General features: G+C 40.2%; 1 protein-coding gene across 1 annotated transcript in view; it reads left to right on the plus strand.

Moving 5' to 3' along the window:
• The window catches only part of negr1 (neuronal growth regulator 1), a 434,855-nt gene that overhangs the window by 399,514 nt on the left and 10,997 nt on the right, over positions 1-24,344 (plus strand). The window contains exon 6 of the mRNA XM_073063112.1: positions 2,695-2,846. Coding sequence (XP_072919213.1) covers positions 2,695-2,846 — 152 coding nt within the window. The remainder of the gene's footprint in view (positions 1-2,694; positions 2,847-24,344) is intronic.

Here is a 24,344-nt window from a genome sequence, read left to right on the forward strand (position 1 = left end):
CCATCGTTCAGCACCGTCCAGGGACCTAACTGGCTCTGTCAATGGTTTGGCAAAATTATTCTTTCCTAAATTATTTCATGTCTGAGGATATATATGCAGGAAGATGCTAGTGAAGGATCCCACCCACCCTGCTCTCGGACTGTTAGTCCCACCACCATCAGGGAGGAGGATATGTAGTATCCACACCAGGACCGTCAGACTCAAAAAACAGTTACTTCCCCAAGCAGTAAGGCTGATTAACACCTATACCCACCAACTCACCCCTCTACACCCCAACCACCACTACTTTCGTCATTTTCTGTCAGTCACCTTATGCACAGACAGTCCTGTGCCTAACCTTGCTTGATGGACATACAATCAATCTATGCATATAAGTTGTCTTACATATTTATATTTATTGTTTTTATTATTATTTTGTTCTTTATCTTATTGTGTTTCTTTCTCATGTTGCTTTGGATACAGAGTGACAATTATTTCATTACACTTGTACTGGAAATGACTTTAAACAATCTTGAATCTTGACTAATACCATTGTTTCTTGAGATGGTTGCCTTGATGTTTACATTGTAGTTGAACAAATTGTTGGTATTTGTATGAAAAGCAACTTGTGGATCATAAGGTCAATTGCTGATGCTGCAAGGAGCAACAGGGCAACATTTATTGAGAAATACTTTCATCTGTTTGACAGTCTCTTTTTCTTGGCATTGCACTTTCTCTCTCTAAAATTCCTGTCCTTGCTACAAAAGATTTCCAGCAATCTCTCTTTGCAATGCTATCACAGTATTGTTTTTTGCTTGATTGATTAAAACAATCCACACTCTATTCACATGAGTGTAGCTAAAGGATCCCATTGTAGTACTGTAGTGTTTCATTAAGTGTCCTGGCCAACATTTGTCTTTCAATTGATGCCTAAAAATAAATTATCAGGTTACTATCACAATCTGTTTCTAAAACTCCTTTTCATATTGGTTCCAGAGTTTACAATGGTAGTTACACCTCAACATTACTTTATTCTCCTTCACATACTTTATTGACGTCATGTCCCTAAGGCCAAGCGAGATCCCATAAATTCTAGCTTTGGCCAATACAGCACTCAAGGGCACGCTTCTAGACAGGCTTCAGTGGAAAAATTACACTAACTCATTGATTCCGTATTCTTGTTTTCTATGTGCATCATCTAGTCTCATATCCTCACTTACACTGTTTACATCCCCAGCTGAAATTTTCTCACTTGTTGCCTGGGAGGTGAAAAAGCAAGTGTGGCTGGAGTACTTTAAGAACAGTTTGAATCAGACAAATATGGGACAGTCACAAATCCCAAAAAGTATTTTGTTGATCTGTCATCATCATCATCATCATCATATAGAAAGAAATATTTTTTTTCTCATGCTTATTATTCACCCTTTCATTCTCTTCATCTACCGTGTCCTCATTGTTGTGATGTAACTAGACAGGATAAAGAGTTCAGCTGAATTTTGGTGAGCATATCTCTTTGATTAATAAGTAGAGAAATTTGATGACTGCCTGCCTGCTGACACAGTGGCTGAATCAGACACCAGCAATGGTCATGCATTAGTTACATTACTGAACTAGTAATTCAGACAATTCAAGTGTATATCTCATCCTAGTGTGTTGAGAATTTGAATTCATTAAAAAAAACAATTCTAAAGCATAAAAAAAGAAAATATCTATTGTAAAAGTCAACTCAATTTGTAGAAAATATATGATGAAACAAAATTGGATAGGAAATCCAGAAATAAAAACACATGGCTAAGCAAAGTAAATACAAATTTTCAAACTGCCATTGAGCCCACCAATGTACGAACCATTTTTCAATAAAAGTTGTGCTTCATGCTTTCGGTGAACTCACTGAATATACTGGACTGGATTATCCTGGATCTGGCCCACTGTCCAAAATTTCCTAACCATTTACATTTCACTTTTCCCAGACAGGGAGGACTGGCCATTTCTGAGCAGGGCAAACAACACACTTGAAGCAGGGGTAAGGCTTGAAACATCACATCCCGAGGTCCATCATCAGGACCAATTAATGGCCTTTGAAAGCTTATTGATGCCAAAGACCTTTGCAATTTTTAAAAATTTCCTCTGATAAAGGTTTATAAAAACAGGAAAAACCAAGAATTTAAAACAAATGATATATATTTATTTGACTATTTTAATGCCACAATAAGCGCACTAAAATAAAATCAAGTATATTACATACTTGACTCTTGAGTGCTGTGCCACCAACCCCTTTTGAATGAATGAAAGATGGAAATTGCATGTTAGTCCCTCGCCACAGTACATTAATGCTTCAGTGTTGAACTCTCTGCTGAGTCCACTGTCAAGGAGGAGGTCTGACCTAAAGCTCTTTGGAGACTTCCATCTTTCAGCAGACAGGCATAGGTGCAGAAACTATATGAACAATGAGAAGGTGATAGCAGGTTGTTCCTATATAATTCTGCAAACAAAAGGTAAGTGCTATCAGCTCATTATTGATGCTAATTATAATTGCATCATTTCACTTGTCTCGTTGTATATGGCTTTCCCCTCACACTGTTGAAACAATTTTTGTCTGCAGAAATAATGAGTATTTAATTCCAAATACCACAATTTAAGGAAGAAAGAGTATGATTTCCATCACCCATTGAATATCATTGTTTTCTAATCATCTTGTTTTTGTCAATCCATTAGGTTGGCCTCCGGCAGGCAAGGAATTCATATCAAGAACTTCAACACCAGATCTATCCTCACTGTTACTAACATTACAGAGGATCACTATGGCAACTACACATGCGTGGCTGCCAATAAGCTAGGGACAAGTAGTGCCAGTCATTTTCTACACAGTAAGTCCTGTGAAAGATTCCTGCATTCATTATATTTCAAAATGAACACTGTGATGGTGAAATGGATTTAAGAGTGCTGGATTTATAAACTTAAATATTTATTGAATCATGTCATTATATTTTGCTATATCATCAAGTCCTAGTTATGTTATTCCAGTTAAGAGTTCTTAACAATTAAATTATCATGCTTCCCTTTAGGATTAATGAATAAGCATGTAATGAGTTGTAATGCTTCTTGCAGTTGAATGTTCACCAATAACATCCTCAGCACATGAGAAGTGGCTGTCTGAGCCAAGTGCTCTAAGATATCTCCTCATTTTCCTACTTCTCACCCATTCCATCATATCCTGCCATGTCAATGATTACAGAAAGGAAGCAAGTAAATCTAGGAAAATAAAATTAAAACCTCATTGTCCCTGTTCCAAAGAATATGTAGCACTGGGTGTAATATGATGACAAGGATCAAGAATCAACTTTACTCATCATATACATTTACACTTACTAGGAATTTGCTGTGGTGTTGGACAGGGTGTGACATGCAACGAAAGAGCTATTATAAAGAGTGAGGAATTATATAAAAAAATAAAGTTTGAGGTTAAAGTGCACAGAATTGGGATAAAAAGTACATAATTACATTAATACCAGCATCAATTTACAATGTAATTTCCAATTTACAACTATCTCATGTGGAAATTTTTTTCAAGTTCCTAAGATAGCAGATGAAGATAACCATCTCCATAGGGATCCCACCACCAAGCTCATCTTTCCCTCCTGCCCCCCACTTTCTGCTTCCTGCAGGGATCACTCCCTACCCAACTCCCCTGTCCATCCGTCCCTTCCCACTGATCTCCCTCCTGAGACTTATCCTTGCAAGCTACACCTACCTCCTCCCTCACTACCATTCAGGGCCCCAAACAGTCCTTCCAGGTGAGGCGACACTTCACCTGTGAGTCTGTTGGGGTCATCCAAGTGTGAGCGCTTGTATATCAGAAAGGCCTAACTTAGATTGGGAGAGCGCTTTTGCCAAGCACCTATGCTCTGTTTGCCAGAAAAAGCAGGATCTCCCAGTGGCCACCCATTTTAATTCCACTTCCCATTCCCATTCTGACATGTCAGTCCATGTCTTCCCCTGCTATTGCAATGAGGCTGCACTCATGTTGGAGGAGAAACACCTCATATATTCCATCTGGGTAATCTCCAGCCAGATGACATGAACGTAAATTTCTTGAACTTCCAGAAATCCCCTTCCCTTCAACATTCTCCATTCTCTTTTCCCTCTCTCACCTTATCGCCTTACCTGCCCATCACCTCCCTCTGATGCTCCTCCCCTTTTCTTTCTTCCACGGCCTTCTGTCCTTTCCTATTAAATTCCCCCTTCTGCAACCCTGTATCGCTCTCTCACCAATCAACTTCCCAGCTCTTTACTTCACCTCTCCCCCACTCTACTTTGCTTGGGATAAAAATAACAGTTTGCTTGGTCAAAGGAATTTCTGTTCTTGTTGTAGCTTCTAGTTACTTAAAGATGGGCGCAAAGTGAATGCTGGTCCCAGCATAATGCTCTGCTTATAGAATTTCACTACTCTGTTCTAAATGTGGCACCATTAAGCTTCACTGTTTCAGTAACATAATTAGTGTTAAATCTGAAAGATGGATGAAGGAAAGAGAAATGCTTAATCTAATACAAAGGCTCATTTTTGGTAGAAATCAAATTCCTCCTTGATACCGTGATATCCACTCTGCACGCTATATACCTCAGAGTTGTTCCATCTCTCAATTCTGTCTCAGCTCTCTACAATCTTCTGAAAAGCACTCACTGCCTGACTGCCTCCAGGTTTCATGCATCTCCATTTCATTTTAAAAATCTAATTCCAATAGAAGCTTTTCAATAGAAATGTATAACCGAGGAATTTAACCTAATAGTACTGTTTGGCACAGCCTCCAAGTTCAATAAGCAGTCCTGTTGCTCGAATATCAAGTAGTCTTTCCCTGCCTCTCAACACCCTATCTAAAATCAATTCCTTGTTTCAAAAATTATATGATATAAGTATATAATCCAAAACATTGATGTCAGCACCTTCCATCACAGGTCACATTTCTTACAATTACATTGTTAGCATAACGTTAAATGCAGAGCAGGGTCGAAAGGTTCAATGGTCCTGATGAAAGGCCCTGGCCCAAAACAACAATGCTGTCTGAACAGCTGAGTCCCTTCAGCATTTAGTGTGTGTTACTCTGGATTTCCTGGGAATAGCAAAGGAATCTAATTGTTTTATTTCCAAAAATACACCTTAAACATAACTATATCCAGTAAATCCTATTGGAGCATGTCTTTACAATCAACTGGCCTATCAGTTTGTGCTTCCCCCTTAAACAATGCTCAACATTAACATTTGACAGCCTGGTACACAGGGCCCATTCACTCTGTTTTCAATGGTGGCAGGACACTAGATTGTGTTTCTACACCTCAGTGTTACTGCAATGGCCACACTGAGCTTCAGTGCATCTTTCAAAACATATTCCCGTGTCTTTGAATGTGCCAGTTGGAAGCCTTACAGGTTTGGGGCAGACCAAAGTGTATCTTTTATCCAGTTGATTATCTTCCAGCAGTGGTCAATAATCACCTCGACAGGTATCATCCCTGGGAAGAGCTGTACGGATGCTAGGGATGTGTACCTCAAAATAGACCACTGCATCATTTTTCAGGCTTTCTTGGCAAATACATAGTACACGATGAGGTCACCAATCATTTCCTCCACCTCACAGCCACCTTGAGGACAGCATGAGGTGGGATTGAGACTCCAGCTAGACATGAAGGATTTAATGAAAGGATCCCTCTCTCTGCAAGCCAAGCAAGGTCTTCATGGAGACACAAGAGAGGGCAGCTGCTGAAACCCAGAGCTAAAAACAAGCTGCTAGAAGACCTCAGTGGGTCAAGCAGCCTCTGTGGAGGAAGAAAGCTGTTAAACGTTTTGGATCGAGACACTGCATCAGGATTGGGAGTAAAGAGGAAATAGTAAATAGAAAGAGATAAGGGGAAGGGGTGAGGGTGGAACATGGCAAATGGTAGGTAGGTCCATTAGTAGAGGGACTGATGGGCAGGTAGACCCAGATGAACAAGGGAAGGGTGGAGATAGCAACAGTTTCTGTGTGGTGATTAGTGGAGACAACAAGGGTTGCAGAGGAGGAGAATGAAGCAAGGTTATAGAGGGCTGGTGAGCATTTTGAAAAGAATGTTGTAAGTAAGAGGACCTTGGTAGATCAGAAAGAGAGAAAGAAACAAGTGAGATACAGGTTATATGAAATTGTAGAACTAAACATTCTTGTCATTGAGTTTTAGACTATCCAACCAGAACAGGAGGTGCTATTCTCTAGTTTGTGTTTGACTTCACCTAGCAGTGGAGAAGGCTGAGGACACACAGGGCAGTGATAGAATGGTAAAGAAGTTAAAATGGCTTGCAGCTGGGAGTTCAAGATGGCTGCTATGTACAGAGTGCAGATGCTCAACAAAATGGTCAGCAAGTCTGTGCCTGGTCCCACTAATGAAGAGGAAACCACATTGGGAGTATCAAATGCAGTAAAGGAGATTGGAGGAGGTGTACATGAATCTGTGTCTCACCTGGAAGTGTTGCTTAGGTCTACGGATGGTGATGGGAGTGGAGATGAAAGGATAGGTGTAGCACCTCCTATACTTATGGGGAAAACTCCAGGAAATAGGGCAGAATGGGTGGCAAGGGAAGAGTGAACCAGCAAGTTGTGGAAAGAGTAGTCTCTGTGGAATGCAGAAAGGATTGGTAAGTGTGATCATGCAGAACCCAGTGGTAATGATGAAGAATGATGTGCTGAATGTGGAGTCTGGTAGGACAAAAGGAAAGGACCAAGGGAACTCCATCTCTGTTCTATCTGGAAAATAGTGGGGTGACATCAGAGGTGTGGGAAATAAGGAGATGTATATGAGGGCTCCATCAATTACTGTAGAGGAGAAGTAATGTTTTCTGAAGAGGAGGACATTTCAGATGTTCTGGAGTGAAAAGACCATCTTGAGCACAGGTGCAGCACAAGCAGAGAAACTGAGAGAATGGGATGGCGTCATTACAAGAGACGGGGTAGAAGGAGACGGCATAGACAGCTGTGGGAATCAGTGTCCCAAGTCGTCACCTTTCACGATACTAGCCTCTGAAACATCCTTCATCATTTCTATTACCTATACTTTGCTGCCTTCCACTGAAACTCCCTGGTCTGCTCATCCCTTCCCACCCAACCCTGCCTGACCCCTAGCACTTTCTACTGATTCAGAGAACTATCCGCTTGCTGCTCCTGTTTCCATCTACCTACCACCACACATTTCATACACCAAATCTCCTTCCCCATCTGGTTCCAACTGCCCTTCATATCTCCCCTAATATTTCCCATTACTACCTTCTTACCTATATCAGTAGCCTCTGTGTTCCTGATTATCACCCTCCTTGCTGTCTCCACCTTCACCTGGCTCCATCGACTTGCCCATCTATTTGGCCCCCCTCAGTCCAACAATCACCTACTGGCCTCCCTCGCATCCCTTCGCCTGCTCCTCTTTATTCTGGCTACAGTCCCTTTGGATACAGGTCCCAAAGTATGGACAATATCTTTCCATCCATGGATGCTGCCCAATCCACTGAGTTCCTCACCAGACTGTTTGTTGATAAATGTAACCCTGCAAATGTATTTCATTTTTCAGCAATATTCTAGACTGCCTTGTATAATGAGTCTGTGGGATAAATATTCTGTCTGATGATGTCAATACAATCAGCCGTTCTTTAGCCTACATTCTTATGCAGATGACGATAGTTGCCAGGCTCATCAAGTTGTTCAATATGTGGGTGGAAGATCTGCCAATGTTACTTCCATTTGAAGTAAGCATCGCTATTAATGAGGTAAACTGAACTGTATGTTTCAAAAACAACACATTTTTGGAAATTCACAGTCATGAGTCAGTATCTTTGAACAGAAAACAACTAATGTTTCAGATCAATGACATGCTCACGCCCAGTGTTACATCATCCATAAAAGACATTGAATGAACCAAGGGTAACCTTGTCATTTTGTGCAAGGATCACCTGGGCAATGCAGTTTGAAAGAAATGATGGAAGTGATTAGAGCCTCTCATTGATTTTGAGTATCTTGGACCTCTGGTAGCTGATTTACAGACAAACTCAAAAGATAAAATACTAGCAAGTCCTCCAACCTGTGACAAATTGGTCTTAATTATTCCTATATTGGCCCACCATCCATCCTCTGGCTCATATTAACTTTGATTGGATACATGGGTCCAATTCTCCTGGGCCTCACAATTCCAGAGTCAGGAGTGAAACATACACTCAGTGGTCATTTTATTAGATACACCTGTATGCCTGCTTGATAATGCAAATATCTAGCTAGCCAATAGTGTGACTGTTGACTTTGACTCAATGCATTAAAGCATGCAGACATGCACAAGATGTTCAGACCAAGTAGCAGAATGGGGAAGAAATTGTGATCTAAGTGACTTTGACTGTTGGTGCCAGATGGGGGTGAAGCTGGTCTCCTGGTTCATGCACAACAGTCTACGAGTTTACAGGGAATGCTGAGAGAAAAAAAAAATCCAGTGAGCAACAGTTTTGTGGGTGAAAATTGCCTTGTTAATGAGAGAGGTTAGAGGATACAGGAAACGAAAGGAACAGTAACTCAAAAAGCCACAGTGGTGTGCGGAAGAGAATCTCTGAAAACACAATGCATTGAAATGTGAAGTGGATGGGCTATAACAGCAGAAGACAAACATAGACTCAGTGGCCACCTTATTCGGTAGAGGAGGTACCTTATAACATGGCCACTGAGGTGTATAGTGTTCTCAGTGGAAGTTCCTCTCCCCAGGATGCCTGATGGCCTTTGAGAAGAGGTAAGACTGGGAATAGAGTCCCTGACCTGTCAAAACTTATGGGTTTACAAAACACATTTTAAATATTTCATATATTGAAAGGTGGTGGAACCGGGAAACAGAAATAACTCCTTGAGGAAATGGAAAAGTGGATGCATTCTCTGAAACTGTACACAAATGGAAAAAGCAGTTCTATCTAGGCTGCAAAGAGGTAATCAGAAAGCTTAACTAAAATATTTAGTAATTTCATAAACTAGAGCTGGGAACATCTGGATGATTAGCCATGTGACATAACTACAACTCAGCCAGTCTCTCAGACACATCATGGCAATGTAAGTGAACACAAAGTTTTGTTTAGATACGACTTCAACATAATTGGGTTAAACCTTGAAAGTAAAAACAGAGGTTGGCAGCTTAAAAAAAAAATGAAGAGTTTCACAATATAGATTTTTAAAAATAAGGATTCTATGAAATATCTCCCCACACCTTATATTTTGCCAATTCGAGATGCACCATGCGTTCACCTGGAAGCAGTCAAGCCCTGTGTATTGTGACTGTGATCGAAGTCACTGGAGAGACACTGAAACTGGTGATTTATTCATCACAACAAGCAGGACTTCTCATGGAGGCATTCAGTGGAGGCTCACAAACCCAAAGGTACATCACATTTCATACCTTTAAGATCAAAGGTAACAGTAGGTGATTCAATACAATTTCAATTGTTACACTGACATTGTTTACTTCAATACTTTGGATTGACAAATGGTTCCTTTGAGATACATAGTGCAAGCACATTATAATTGATAAGATACTTCTTGAAGGCCCAAGCACTTTTGGGAGAAACTAATTAACACAAATATTCCAAAACCTTTTGACGACAGAGAGCCAGACACCCATTATTAATGTGGTCAGGGCTGTCTTTTAATACGCAGCTACCATAAATACACAAATACTATTGATTGCCTATATCTGTGACCATGTTTGATATGTCAAGAGACAACATCTGTCTGGTCTGCCAGCTTGCACGCAAATCCCAATGGTGCAAATAACTTGTTTGATGCAAGTCAATTCACACAACCCCATTGCCTTAACATTTGGCTCTTGCATTTGCAATCACTGTGAAGCAGCCTGTGCTTTTAACTTCAATTTATTGCTTGCAATTTATAAAAAAAAACTGAAGGGTAAATACAAGCTTTGTAAATTTATTTACATTTACAATAAGCATGGAACCCTAGTGCTTGTTTGAATTAATATCTGCTATATTCATATAACTCCAGAATACTCCCTAACTCTGTGCTCTATGATAAGTTTCTCCAAACCCAACACAGAACTTATGCCTATCACTATATTTTCTGCTTTGATACAAGCCAAAAGACATGAGAGGCAGAATTATTTGCCAAGGTGCCATCAGTCATATCTGAAGGTCACCAGCTTGACCAGCACTGGTCCCAGGAAGTTGACAATACAGGATCTCAGTCAGCTTTTTCTGATGTGTCGACTGGCCTCAGCCGAACTCACAGTAGTGTTAGCATTGTCAGCAATGCTTAAGGTCACTGACATAATAAGTTTGTTAGATTCCTGAGGCCTTCCAGTGTAGAATTAGAAACAGCTGTAATCCATAGATGTTACAGATCATGTTACTGCCAATGTTAGAGAGGCTTCAGTGTGCGAAGGCAGTGTGCAGTCGCACAGCAAGTGGTTATCCTGGTTGCTTTTCTTGTGATCGCAAGACCCTGTTGGACATTGTTAAAGTGGAATGCTGCTACTTTGATTCCCTGATTTGTTGGCGAATGGCAGGGGTTGAAGATGGGGGAGATGCATGGCCTTGGCTGTAGCGAGGACTAGGTTTCCACCCATGGTTTTGCTAGTTTGCGACCGCCTGGGAGAAGGTGTTGGAGTCAGTGTACTCCACCGTTGTTTGCTCGGCAGAAGACGAGCTGTATTGTGTTCAAATGCAGACTGCAACATTCATGGACTTAGGGACTTACATTTTTTGTGTAACTGTATTTGACTGCTGTCCTGTATGTGTTATACGTGCCTCATGCTGTGTGTAACTGTTGGTATTTTGTTTTTGCACCTTGGCCCCGGAGTAATGCTGTTTCATTTGGCTGTATTAATGGATATTTGTGTATGGTTGCAAAACAGTTAAACTTGAACTTAAATTGAACTGCAAGATTCTCTAACATGTTACTCGCAGACAGCAGAAGTAACTATCTGAGGTAATGGACCACATAACCCATTTCTGAATGACTAAGGTCAATACAGACTTGGCCCATGATACCATCTGACCACATTTCCCAAGCTAAGGTGAGCCCTTGCAGTCAGTAAATTCCTTTACCTCAATCATTGAACTTCTTTTCTTGTGACTTACTTTGGGCTCTTTCCTCACCTGTCCTGTGTTCCTTTGAGTCTGTTTAATTATGCTGATAGTAATGGGGGTTGTTTATAAACACATGAAATATATGCTGGGTGTTTTCTTAATCTGTTATTCCAGCTCCATAGTATTGAAGTAATAACAAATATTGGGTTGAATAACAATTGATTTGGCTATCACCTGACTATCCTTCTTCCTCTAAACTCCCTCTGCCACAATCAGGCTCCCCTAGCATCCATAGTTACCCCATTGCATGTATGGAGATCCTTGGTCTCCTGATCCCAGAGTCAAGGAGTAGTAAGGCCTCAGCAGTAGCAAGGCTTCACCTAATGTATAAACGTAAGAGATTCTGCAGATGCTATAAATCCAGAGGGGAATAAACAGTCAATGATTTGAGCCAAGACCCTTCATCAAGACTGGAAAGGAAGGGGGAAAACGCCAGAATAAGGACATGAGGGAAGGGTAGGAGTTGACAGATGATGGGTAAAACCAGGTGAGGGTGAAGGTGGGTGGGTGGGGGTGTGAGAAAATGGGAGGCAATAGACAGAACAGGTAAAGGATTGAAGCAGAAGGAATCTGACAGGAGAAGAGAGTGGACACAGTGGACATAGCATACATTAATCTAATATATATATAATGTCCCCACCCCAGAACACTCTGACAGTCTCTAATATGATGCAAGGTGGGGATAAGACTCACTGCCTGAAAACATTGTCAAGGCTTTCAAAGAGATTTTAATGATTTACTCCATAGTCAGTTAACGTGGCCAAATACATTGCATGTCCCAAAAGAAAACTTAAAATGCAGAATGTTTACAACATAAATACTTTAAGCTATTCATTTGGTTATATATGTCCATTTCCATTAGTAATGAAGCCAAAATATAGTCTAGCTGAAGCCTTTTCTTTATATAAAAAAGTAAAGCATGTGAAGAAGATGAATGCAATGTTAGCATTCATTTCTAGAGGTATAGAATACAAGAGCAGGGATGTGATGTTGAGGCTCTATAAGGCACTCATGAGACTACACTTGAAGTATTGTGTGCAGGTTTGGGCTCCTCACTTTTGAAGGGATATACTGACATTGAAGAGGGTTCAGAGAAGATTCAGGAGAATGATTCCAGGAATGAAGGAGTTACTGTATGAGGAACGTCTGGCAACTCTTGGGTTGTATTCCCTGGAGTTCAGGGGAATGAGGGGGGATCTCATGAAAACATTCCAAATGTTAAAAGGCCTGAACAGATTAGATATAGCAAAGGTACCTCCCATGGTAGGGGAACCTAGGACAAGAGGGCATGACTTCAATATTGAAGTACGTCCATTTAAAACAGATGCGGTAAACTTACTTTATAGACAATAGACAATAGGTGCAGAAGTAGACCATTCGGCCCTTCGAGCCTGCACTGCCATTTTGAGATCATGGCTGATCAACTACTATCAATACCCGGTTCCTGCCTTGTCCCCATATCCCTTGATTCCCCTATCCATAAGATACCTATCTAGCTCCTTCTTGAAAGCATCCAGAGAATTGGCCTCCACTGCCTTCTGAGGCAGTGCATTCCAGACCCCCACAACTCTCTGGGAGAAGAAGTTTTTCCTTAACTCTGTCCTAAATGACCTACCCCTTATTCTCAAACCATGCCCTCTGGTACTGGACTCTCCCAGCATCTGGAACATATTTCCTGCCTCTATCTTGTCCAATCCCTTAATGATCTTATATGTTTCAATCAGATCCCCTCTCAATCTCCTTAATTCCAGCGTGTACAAGCCCAGTCTCTCTAACCTCTGCGTAAGACAGTCCAGACATCCCAGGAATTAACCTCGTGAATCTACTTTTGTCAGAGGATGGTAAATCTATGGAATTTTTTGCCACGAGCAGCTGTGGAGGCCCAGTAATTAGGTGTATTTAAGGCAGAGATAAACAGGTTCTTGATTAGCCAGGGCATCAAAGGGTATGGGGAGAAGGCAGGGGAGTGGGGATGACTGAAAGAATTGGATCAGCACATGATTGAATGGCGAAGCAGACTCAATGGGCCGAATGGCCTTCTGTTGCTATACCTTATGGTCTTATGGTCTAAATTATGAGCCATGCATGTATAGTAAATTGTAATGAAGCAGTGTGCTGTTCTTTGAAAATATGAGTTTGTGAAGTTTTTCTAAAGATATAAATGTAATGCAAGTTCTCTTGCTTACAGTTGTTTAGCCACAAAAGGAGTTGCATGGTTGGATGTAAGCTCACTATGAGACAATAGTAAAAGTCTAACATAGTGTTCAACAAATACTTTTGTTTCATATAGAGTGTGGAAATATTTGCATCAGTCCAAATTTCTTTCTGTGCCCTTTACAGTACAGAAATTCAAGGCTCTAATTTATTGATATGTCATTTGAAAGGTCTTTCTGTTTCCTATTATCAAAAAGTTGGGCTTTCTTTCATCTTAGTCTTTGTTTCCTTCCACATATTGCAAATATTTGAAGCAATGACTGCTAAAGCAGCTTTTGTTCATTTATATCTTTGTTCTCTGTTTTACTCTTGACGGTGCATTTGAATTAGATTTTGCAATTCAGTAAGTACATCACCGGAAGACCACAGTCTGTGTGGATTGAAAATAACATCTCCACCTCGCTGGTAATCAACATTGGCACACCTGAAGAATGTGTGCTCAAATTCCATCTATAAATTTGCCAATGACACAGCGATTGTTGGCAGAATTTCAGATTGAAATGAAAAAGCGTACAGGAGCGAGATAGATCAGCTGGTTGAGAGGTGTTGCAGCAACAACCTTGTACTCAACATCAGTAAGACCAAAGAATTAATTGTGGACTTCAGAAAGGGTAAGACGAGGGCACAAACACAAATCCTCATTGAGGGATCAGAAGAGGAAAGGGTGAACAATTTCAAGTTCTTGGGTGTCAGTATCTCTGATGATCTGCCCTGGACCCAACATATCAATACACAATAAAGGCTATATTTCAGTAGGAGTTTGAGGAAATTTGGTATGTCACCAAATTTGGTATGGCACAGGATTGAAATAAGCTGCAGAAAGTTGTGAACACCATCAGTTCAGATGGGCAATAGTCCCCCCAGCATCCAGGACATCCTCAAGGATTGATGCTTCAAAAAGGCAGTATCCATCATTAAGGACCCAATCACCCAGGACATGCCCTCTTCTCATTGCTGCCAGCAGAAAGGAGGTACAGGAGCCTGAAGGCACACACTCAATAATCAGTTTTCTGAATGGGGGTTGAACTCATGAACACTACCAAAACTAGTTTTTTCCTCATTTTGCACTATTATTTAATTTAACCATTTTAATATACTGTATTTATGTGTGTGTGAGAGTGAGAGTGTGTGTGTGTGTGTGTGTGTGTGTGTGTGTGTGTATATATATATATATATAGGTGGTAATATACAGTTTTTTTTATTTTATGTATTGCAACATACTGCTGCTGCATAGCAACAAATTTCATGACATATACCAGTGGTATTAAACCTGATTCCGATTCTGAACTCCAGAAGTTAGAAATTAATAGAAGTTTTAACTTTTAATGCCTTTTTAGAGCATCTATTTGCTGACATTTTCACAATTCTGACAATATTATTTGCTCATTATCTCATTTTACCAGCTTCAGAGCTGTATAATAGGCTGCATCACCATTTGGATTCCACGGTATGCTTTTGATAAAAGCTCACGAAGAGGTTACTGATTAACAGAAAAATGCTTGTTAGCAGGCAAAACTTTTGCAAAATTTATGATATGTGTTTTTGAGCAAATAATCAAGTGAGAATTTGTTCTTTTGAAGGAGGTGTTTTTATGAAGATCTAATTAGCAAATATAGTTCAGTTAAGCATTGAAGTTTCTTGTAATCTTTAATTGTGGCATGGTGCAGAAAATAGTATTTTGCTGTTTTTCGCAAGCTCCAGGTGAGAGGCTGCAACTTACTGGACTACCTGGGAATAGAACAAATGTTCTATTTGATGAAATATGCATAGTGTTGGTTAAGTGATAAAGTGATATCATACTTAAATTTTCAACAATGCATTGTAACTGTTCTTACCCTTACCAATTTCTGGTCAAAACTGAAACCAAAGAAAAGGCATTTGAGACATTTTATAGATTGCATTTGTTTTATTATTGTTGGCTGATCTTAAGGTTATTTGCTAGTTTATAGCAAGATGAATAGAGGGCAGAAAATCCTGAAATCTGAGTCCAGGGAGTCTAATTTAAAAGTCTAGAGTTAACATATCATGCATTGCTCTCAAATACCCACTTCCATTTGAAAAAATCGAAACAAAAAGTAGATAGTTTAGGCCTGAAGGATTATGAATCTTTTCCATGTGTAGGATGATAAATCTAATCACACTTTAGACATTTGAAAGGAGGCTCATGAATAAAGAAAACCAGAGTAGTATCTGTGTGCATACCATTTATAGATTCAAGTGGAACTGGAATTGCCAGGGAGGAATAGCACTGAAATAATCTGATTACATTTCTATTTGTAGTCTTTGAATATGCAGTTTATTCCTCATTGCTGATTTACCAAAGAAAAATGAAGTTAAGGATTTTGTTTATCAGCACAAGTAAAACACTACCTAGCTTCTTAACTGAAAGCTTGGATGGTGATAAATGATCATTCCCCAGGGTACCAGTGATAAAATAATGTGAATCCATTTAGCGCAATGTTGATATTTCAGATCAAAGACATTTGTCTCCTTTGCTTCAGTTCTTCATGCTTCTATGATGGAGTGATCGTTGAGGCAAGTCAGAAAGATTGCCAAGTTCAGTGGCCAGATGATGCCTACAGCTCCGTAGTAACAATGAACATAACAACGATGCTTCCATTTGTACAGCACCTTTAAAGTGGCCACAACATTTCTCAGCACTTTTAGCAAATAGGAGTTCCTTATTGATTAGTTTGTGGTATACGACTCTTCAGTTTGTAAGCGTGTCTCCGAGCTTCCAAGATCAGACCTGATGTCTTACAAAGAACTTCTGTGGGTGTTGGAAATCTGGAACAAAAATGGCAAATGCTAAAATAAAAAGAGACAGAAAATGCTGGAGAGAGAGAGAGAAGCAGGGTTAAAGTTTCTTCAAAAGTGGATGTGAGAAAAAAAATGTGCGCTTTAAGTTAACAGGGGAAGGAAGAAAGAGGTCAAAATGAGTGTCAGATTTCTAGCAATTGCTGTGATCCACATCTCACAACTCCAGCATGCTCAGGCTGTTATTTTCCCCTCTCACCAGCTCCCCTCTTTTATCTCCCTTTGATCACATTTCTCCAGGGAAGTCAGCAGTGATTTGCTAGATGCAGTGTGTCAGCTGGACAACACATTGGTCCCAGACATTCCCTTTCTCTCTGCACCTTTCCTCTTCAACATACAACAGGCTGTTGTCTCATTTTTTTTCCAGTTCTGATGATGGCTGTTGACTTGAAATATTAACATTGCTTTTCTTCCTTCAGATATAGTTTGACCAGCTGAGTATCAACTGCATTTTCTGTTTTTATGTCAGTTTTACTGTTGCAGTAGGTTTCACTATTTGAATGCTGGAAATAGTCTGGCAATTGGATAATTTCTATGAAGAGGTAAACATTGTTAACATTTCAGGACTTAACTTCAAAGCACTCATGTTCCAATGTGGAACAACAGCCTCCCTTTCAATGAGGCACATGGCAGCATTTCACTTGTCAGGGGCCTATAATTTTCAAAATGAAAACAAAAAAAAAATGATGCTGGAAATCACAAATAAAAGCAGAATATGTTAGATATTCAGCAGGCAAGCCAGCATGAAGGGATAACTTGTTGCCATTTATGTCAGTGATTCTTCAACAGAATTTTTGGATAATGATTCTGCTCCTCAATTTATACCTCTTCCAGAAGAAAAAAATATTTCTTGGTCCATTAAATCTCACTGACTTGAATGAAACATTAATTGACCTACTGGAAATTCCACCATCCAAGATAATTTGCTATTTCCTTTAGTTTCACAGTATCCAGCTGCCCATTCCTCTAATCATGCCATGTAAGGAACCTGTTTTCACGTAAACTAGACATTGAGCAAATGCACGCTTTAAAATAACTCAGAGCTTTGTGGTTAATTCCACAATTGGATGCAGTTTCAACAATACTCTCAACAGTCAGCAGTGTGAAACACTACTCAATACCATGTTAATCTTTTTCCAAGCTCTGGGTGCTGAAAGTAATTTAGTTGCCTTTACTTATCATTTATTCAGATAACTTATTCATCATTGCCAAAGCCAACATTAATCACCCACCTGTAATTGCCATGGGTGTGGGTTTCTTAACCCACTGAAGTTGTGTGGTGAGAAGGTTCCCAAAGTTCTTCAAGGGAGAAGCTTACAGGATTTTTATCCAGTAACTATATAGGGACAGTGCAGCCCAAGTTATAGACTGTTACTTTGCGGCAAGTTAATATGCATTGCCGGGGAGCCTGTCCTTTTCAGTCGTGGATTATAGTACCATTGCCGTAGCCTGACAAAGTTGGCTCAGCGTGGAGTAAGATTATTACAGAGATTGGTACATTTGAGGAGACATTTTCTTTTCCACAAGGCTAAAGGCAGAATCTTACTCTTTTAATCAAAACAGACCTACATAATTTTGAGTCTCAGAACAATGGATTTGTTCAGCACTTTTATTAGTTAGAGAATAATTTCTTTTCCAGCAAAAGAGTGTATTGAAGAGTAAATGTTTTGCCATCTTGTGGTTAAGAGAATGTGTTTGCATCTTTTAAAGAAAGATTAGATGCATATTTGAAGTTGAAGAAGATCCAAGATTATGGATAGAGGGAATTAGTAACGGATGGTTTTCACATAGCTGGCAAAAGTTTTATAGGCTGAAATGATTACTTTCTGCCTTGCGGAAATTACGGTATTCATTGTTGACACTATCAAAATGTTGCATTCTTTACCATACTCAATTTTTCCTTTGTCATTTTATCTTTCTGTACCCCAAGTCAAGCAATATTTTTCTGAGATGACATTCTTGCCAGCTTTTTTATGTCTTCAAAATGTCCTCTGTTATGAGTCATAATCCTTTAGCAAATTTCTGATTTTTAGTTTTAAAATTAATATGTAACTGGGATCCTTATCAAGCTGTTTTATTAGTGAGCACTTTGAAGTGTCAACCTGTATCTGTCTGTTGAGGCTTGAGGACAGTGCATAACTTTCCACTCTCATTCATCATTTGTGCTGAATGTTAAGGACTAGAACTGGATTTAAGTTGCTTGTTTGTCTGCACTGTTGAAAGGATTGACAACATATTCTCTCACTGTTTTCACTCTTGAGGAGAAATGTGGAAATGGACAGTCTGTTATACTGGCGTCAGTTTTCAGTAAGTAATGGAAGTACAGCATTTGCTACACACCTGATGTATAGCTGCCCTCAGACAGTCTGAGGGCTTGTCAGCAAAAATCTCTTCTCCTTTTATGCCATCAGCTTTAATGTGGCAGCCTCAGTAGGGACTCTGTGAGGTTTATGAGCAAGGAAGTGACATTTTGCAATGTTCAATCAATCAAGTACAAGATTCCTCTTTAAAACATGCAGAAAACAGTAAAAAGATATAAGGAACATTTGATTCATTATACAGGGAGAAAAAATAAAATTGGTCCAGGCATATGAAATTAAGGAAAAGAAGTAGAAGAGCAAAATGGGAAGTCCATAAAAATGAATATTTTTATTCCTTAAAACCTATGATCATGTTTGAGATACCTATGTACACCAAGCTAAAAAACACTGAGTCTTACACTTAGTACAACTCATTATTGAGTGTTATGGAAGTGGTAGGGAAGCTATTGCAAAATTCAGATGTTTATGGTTAATCTACACCATGTAAGGGCAGGAATCGTTCACGGTTAGTCAGCGCAGCTTTGGTGGCAGGAGATCCAATATGACAAATTTGATTAAGTTTTTTAAAGAAGCAGCAAAATATATTGATATGGGCAGTGCTTTTGCATCTATGGAAAGAAATGGACTATTGAGGTTTTAGGCTGTGGCTCTTCATTAGGACTCTCCGTTTTTCTCTATTGATGCTGGCTGGCCTGCGAGGTTCCTCCACCATTTTGTCTCTGTTCCTCTCATAATCTTATATGCTTCCATTAGATCTCCCCTCAGCCTTTGATGCTGCAGACAAAACAGCCCAACTTTTTCTCCCATCTCTCTTGTATCTATTACTCCCTAATCCAGAAAATATCATGTGGAATTTCTCTGCACCCTCTCCAAAGCCTTCACATTTTTCCTGTTCTTCAGCAGCCAGATCTGTACACAGTAGCATAGAGCTGAAACTTGGCTTCCCATTTTTTATACTTAGCATCCTGACTGATGAAAGCCTTCTTTACCACCCTATCTATATCCTGCTGAATCCTTTAACAACCTTCCTCACTATCCATAGCTCTGCAAAGTTTTGTACTAATCAGTCCATCTACATTTTCATTCAAATATTATATATCACAAACAGAGGTCCCAGCATGATCCTTATGGAACAGCACAGGTCACAGACAACCTTTGGACACCCCTCCATCACTACCCTCTGTCTTATATGGCCAAGCCAATTTTGAATGTTATCCAACTCTGACTCCAGCCTGGTCCTTGACCAACAGCACCTCCAGGCTGGGACTTTACACGCTGCTGCTGGAACCCATTCTCCACTTTCCCCACCACCACTCTGCAATCCCGTGTCTCAGATTCCACCTTCAGCTCTTCAGAATCCTCGGAGACTTCATCTTACCCCACCTCACCTTTCCTGAAAAACCCAACCCTCCCCTCTCCTCAGACACTACCAACCCGCTTCCCTCTCTGATCCCAGCTCTCATCCTTGCCAGGTCTTAACAATTCCCTCTGAACACTCTGTCCTCAATAAGGGCCTCGGCTTTGCCCCGCTGCATCTACACCAAAGTGAGTTCCACACCCACCATGATGCTGAGTTCTTCTTTTGCTGACTCTGTCTCTGTGCCTACTTCTTTGGCAGGGCCTCTTCAGCCCACACCAATGACCCCTTCTCCCATCATCAACATCCCTCCTCTTCCTGGACAACCCGCTCTGATTTTCTGCCTGCTCTGGATCTTTTTATTGCTAACTGCCAATAAGACATCAACTATCTCAACTTTATCACTCCTCCCTCCAATTCTAACATCACTCATTCCGAACGCATTGCTCTCCAATCTCTCCACACTAATCCTAACTTCCACTCTGCCCTCAAATTTACCAGATTCATTTCCAAAACATCCCACCCCTTTCTCAATCTCTCTGCCTCTATCTCTGGAGACAGTTTATCTACTGATATCATTTATAAACCTACTGTTTCTCACAGCTACCTTGACTATACTTCTTCTTACCCTGGCACTTGTAAAATTGCTATCCCCTTCTCTCAGTTCCTCCATTTCCACCACATCTGCTGTCAGGATGAGGCTTTTCATTCCTGAACTAACGAGCTGTCCTCCTCCTTCAAAGAAAGGGGCTTTCCTTCCTCCACCATCAACACTTCCCTCAGCCGCATCTCTTCCAGTTCACACATGTCTGCCCTCACCCCCATCCTCCAGCCACCCCACCAGGGATAGGGTTCCTCTTGTCCTCACCTACCACCACAGTCACCTCCCCATCCAGCACACAATTCTCCGTAACCTCCACCATCTCCAATGGGATCCTACCACCAAGCACATCTTTCTCTCTCCCCCATTTTTTGCTTTCCACAGGGAGCACCCCCTATGTGACTCCCATGTCCATTCATCCCTCCCCACTGATTTTCCTCCTGGTATTTACCCTTGTAACTGGGCCATGCCATACCTGCCCCTCCATCTCCTCCCTCTCTACCACTCAGGACCCCAAACAGTCCTTCCAGGTGAGGTGACAGTTCCCTGGTGGGTCATTTAGGATCATCTCATGTATCTGGTGCTCCTGGTGTGGCCTCCTGTATATTGGTGAGACCCAACATAGATTGGGAGACAGCTTCGCTGAACACCTACGTTCTGTCTGTCAAGAAAAGCGGGATCTCCGATGGCCACCCATTTTAATTCCACTTCCTATTCCCATTCCGACATGTCAGTCCATGGCCTCCTCTACAGTCGCGATGAGGCCACACTCAGGTTGGAGGAACAACACCTTATATTCCATCTGTGTAGCCTCCAACCTGATGGCACGAACATCGATTTCTCGAACATCTGGTAATTGCTCCCCACTTCATAATTCCCATTCACGCTTCCAGCTCTCACCTTATCTCCTTCCTGCCCATCACCTCTCTCTGGTTCTCTTCCCCCTTCCTTTTCTTCCATGGTCTTCTGCCCTCTCATATCAGATTCCCCTTTCTCCAGCCCTTTATCTCTTTCACCTATCAACTTCCCAGCTCTTTACCTCACTAAACACAAAGTACACTGCAGATGCTGTGGTCAAAGCAACACGTACAACAAGCTGGAAACTACGAATGCTGCCCGACCTGCTGAGTTCCTTTATTTCACTCCCTCCCCCTCTCCTGGTTTCCCCTATCACCTTCACCTTGCTCTAACTTCTCAACTTTTTTCCCATTTCTGATGAAGGGCCGAGGCCCAAAACATCAACTGTTTACTGTTTGCCATAGGTGCTGCCTGGCCTGCTGAGTTCCTCCAGGTTTTTTTGTGTGCTGTTTGAATTTTATCCACCAATTTTCCATGGATTCATGTGTATTAAGTCTTCTGAATCAGCCTACCATCAGGGACCCTGTTGAAAGCTTTACTAAACATTTATTGCCCCATCCCCACCAATCATCTTCATCACCTACTTCAGAGGGGATCTGATAGAGAAAGAAAATTACCTGGTGCAGTTGCAGCTTGGAATGCATTCCTGAGAAGATGGTGGTGAGAAATACTCCAGCACGGTCTCTGAGTGAGCAATTGAATCATCAAGCATAGTAAGGTGACAGACTAAGTGCTGGAAAATGGATTCAATGTAGAAACTTCTTGACAGGTGGAGATGCTGGGCTGAAGTGCCTGTTTCAGTGCTGTATAGCTCCATAATTTCTTTCTCAAGGAGTGAAGGTTCACACTCATAAAATAAAATTCTCAGAGCCAGTGGCATATCCTTTATTACATTATTAACAATGTCTACCCTCAAAACCTCTACCGTTTCAGCGTGTCTCTCAATTAAGAATAGTGAGCAATTAGCCAATAATGTTTATTTCCCTGCACCTTCTGTCACCAGAAACTGCAACAGGGGAGCCGATGGAGGGACAAATTCTTTCACATTCTTGGTCTCAAACAAACAAGTACAGACACCAAGAACTGTTTTGAGCTAATAGTGCTGCAACATTTGAGGCGTGCATGAATATACAAATTGGCTTATCAAATCCAGTTAGCTCCATTGTTAGCATCTCACACTGATGCACATTGAGAAATATAAGGTAGTAACCTAAGGACTTCATGAAGTTGTACTGGTAATGTATGATTTGTCCAGGAAAAATGTGACACATGAGATAAAAATCTTGATTAAGTCTAATCATTTACTAGTAGGCAGACTTTTTACATAGAATTGTAGTTTCAGGCTTAAATTTTCTTGTTTTCATATATTAATCTAATTAAGCAATTTGAACAAGAAATTGCTTTAACTTCAAAAATTTAGTTATTTTTCCTTACAGTAAATATGGCTTAAAATAATAATGTGGAAAACTTATCAGTAATATACATGGAAGAATCGGTGAAAGTGACGTTTGGCATATGTCGTGGTTTTAATATTGTATCATTTTATGAGGAAAGGAAAATTATATTACCATCTACTATATGAGTGGACTATATTAACTAAATGGATTAGACCAAGTACAATGTAAATAATTCTGACATGTTTCTGGTTAATAGAGCACTTACAGGATATTGTAAGGAATTTATTCAATAGTTTGTCTGATACATCATGGGAAATGGTCATAAGAAGTTTGAATAGGGTTGCTAATTTGCATTGGTGGTCATCAGCTGTGATTTATAGCACAAAGCTACATATTCTTGTTTCTCAGGGACTTTCGTCCTTTGCTATTCTAACATTACCAATTTTATTTCACCTTTGCCCAATATCACCACTGCATCATGTCATCTCTTACATGTTAGCACAATCCTGCATGATATTTTCCCTGCTGTTTTTCAGTCGTGACTAATTTTGGGCTTCCATCTCCTTTGTGTAGCTTCTTCTCACTTCCCTCTCCAAATGCGTGCTGTGCCCTAGTTTATTTTGCTACCAGAGTGCAACATAACCTGGCTGCTTTCTTCATTGATATTCACACCATTTAATAAATGGCTCATTTTGAAGTTGTCTGTCACTGGTGCATTACAAAAATAAAATTCAGTTCTCCTTCAGTGGAGACACCAAATCACCAAAGAATATTTGTATAAATCTTTTAATGTCAAATTTAAACTGTGCAGATGTATAACAAAATATTTTGTACCAGTGATACACTGTAAATTAAGGCTTCTAACAACACCTTTTGTCTTAACAAAAGAAGAGCCATTCAATTGAACAAACCCTTTCTTGCCAATATATTCACTATCAATTCTACTTAATATATTTCTTGAGGTCAAATTTTCTTCATCCTAAAACTGAGTTAAGATCAAAGTTTGAATTCCTGACATCTTCTATCTAGGCTTAGCAAGATGGTGACCTTTTTGTTAGATTTTCAGATGAATAGCCTGTATGTCTGTTTCTCCAAGTTTTCTCTATGCTAAATCATCATTTAATTAGTTAATACACTAATTAAAATGATACACAAAATCCTGTGATATTGGTATTTGAAAATTTATATGCAAAGATTAATTCTGATTTGACATCCAACACCTGTGTCATTGTTGCAGTCCTGTATCTTTAGTGTTAAGTTGATGTGTTTGGAAATAGTCAAGGAACAGATCCCAGCAATAAGATTAATTTTTCCAATGCAGATTTTGTTGAAGCGCAATGCAATGGATATGTACTACTGAAAATTGCTGGAGGAACTCAGCAGGTTAGGCAGCATCAATGAAAAAGACTCTTCACGACCTGAAACTGTTTGCTCTTTTCTATTGATGCTGCCTGGCCTGCTGAGTTCCAACAGCATTTTGTGTTTGTTGCTTGGATTTCCAGCATCTATAGATTTTCTCATGTATGTGGATGGTACAACAGCAAACTCAGGATGATGCATGTTTTTTTCGGTGCTTTGGTATCATCAAGAACTGTTGGAACTGCTGTTGTAAGTTCAACGAAACGTAGTAAATGTGCAGTACTTGAGCCTTAAAGGTATCTGT

This window comes from Hemitrygon akajei, chromosome 12, assembly GCF_048418815.1.
Source record: "Hemitrygon akajei chromosome 12, sHemAka1.3, whole genome shotgun sequence".
NCBI classification, from domain to species: domain Eukaryota; kingdom Metazoa; phylum Chordata; class Chondrichthyes; order Myliobatiformes; family Dasyatidae; genus Hemitrygon; species Hemitrygon akajei.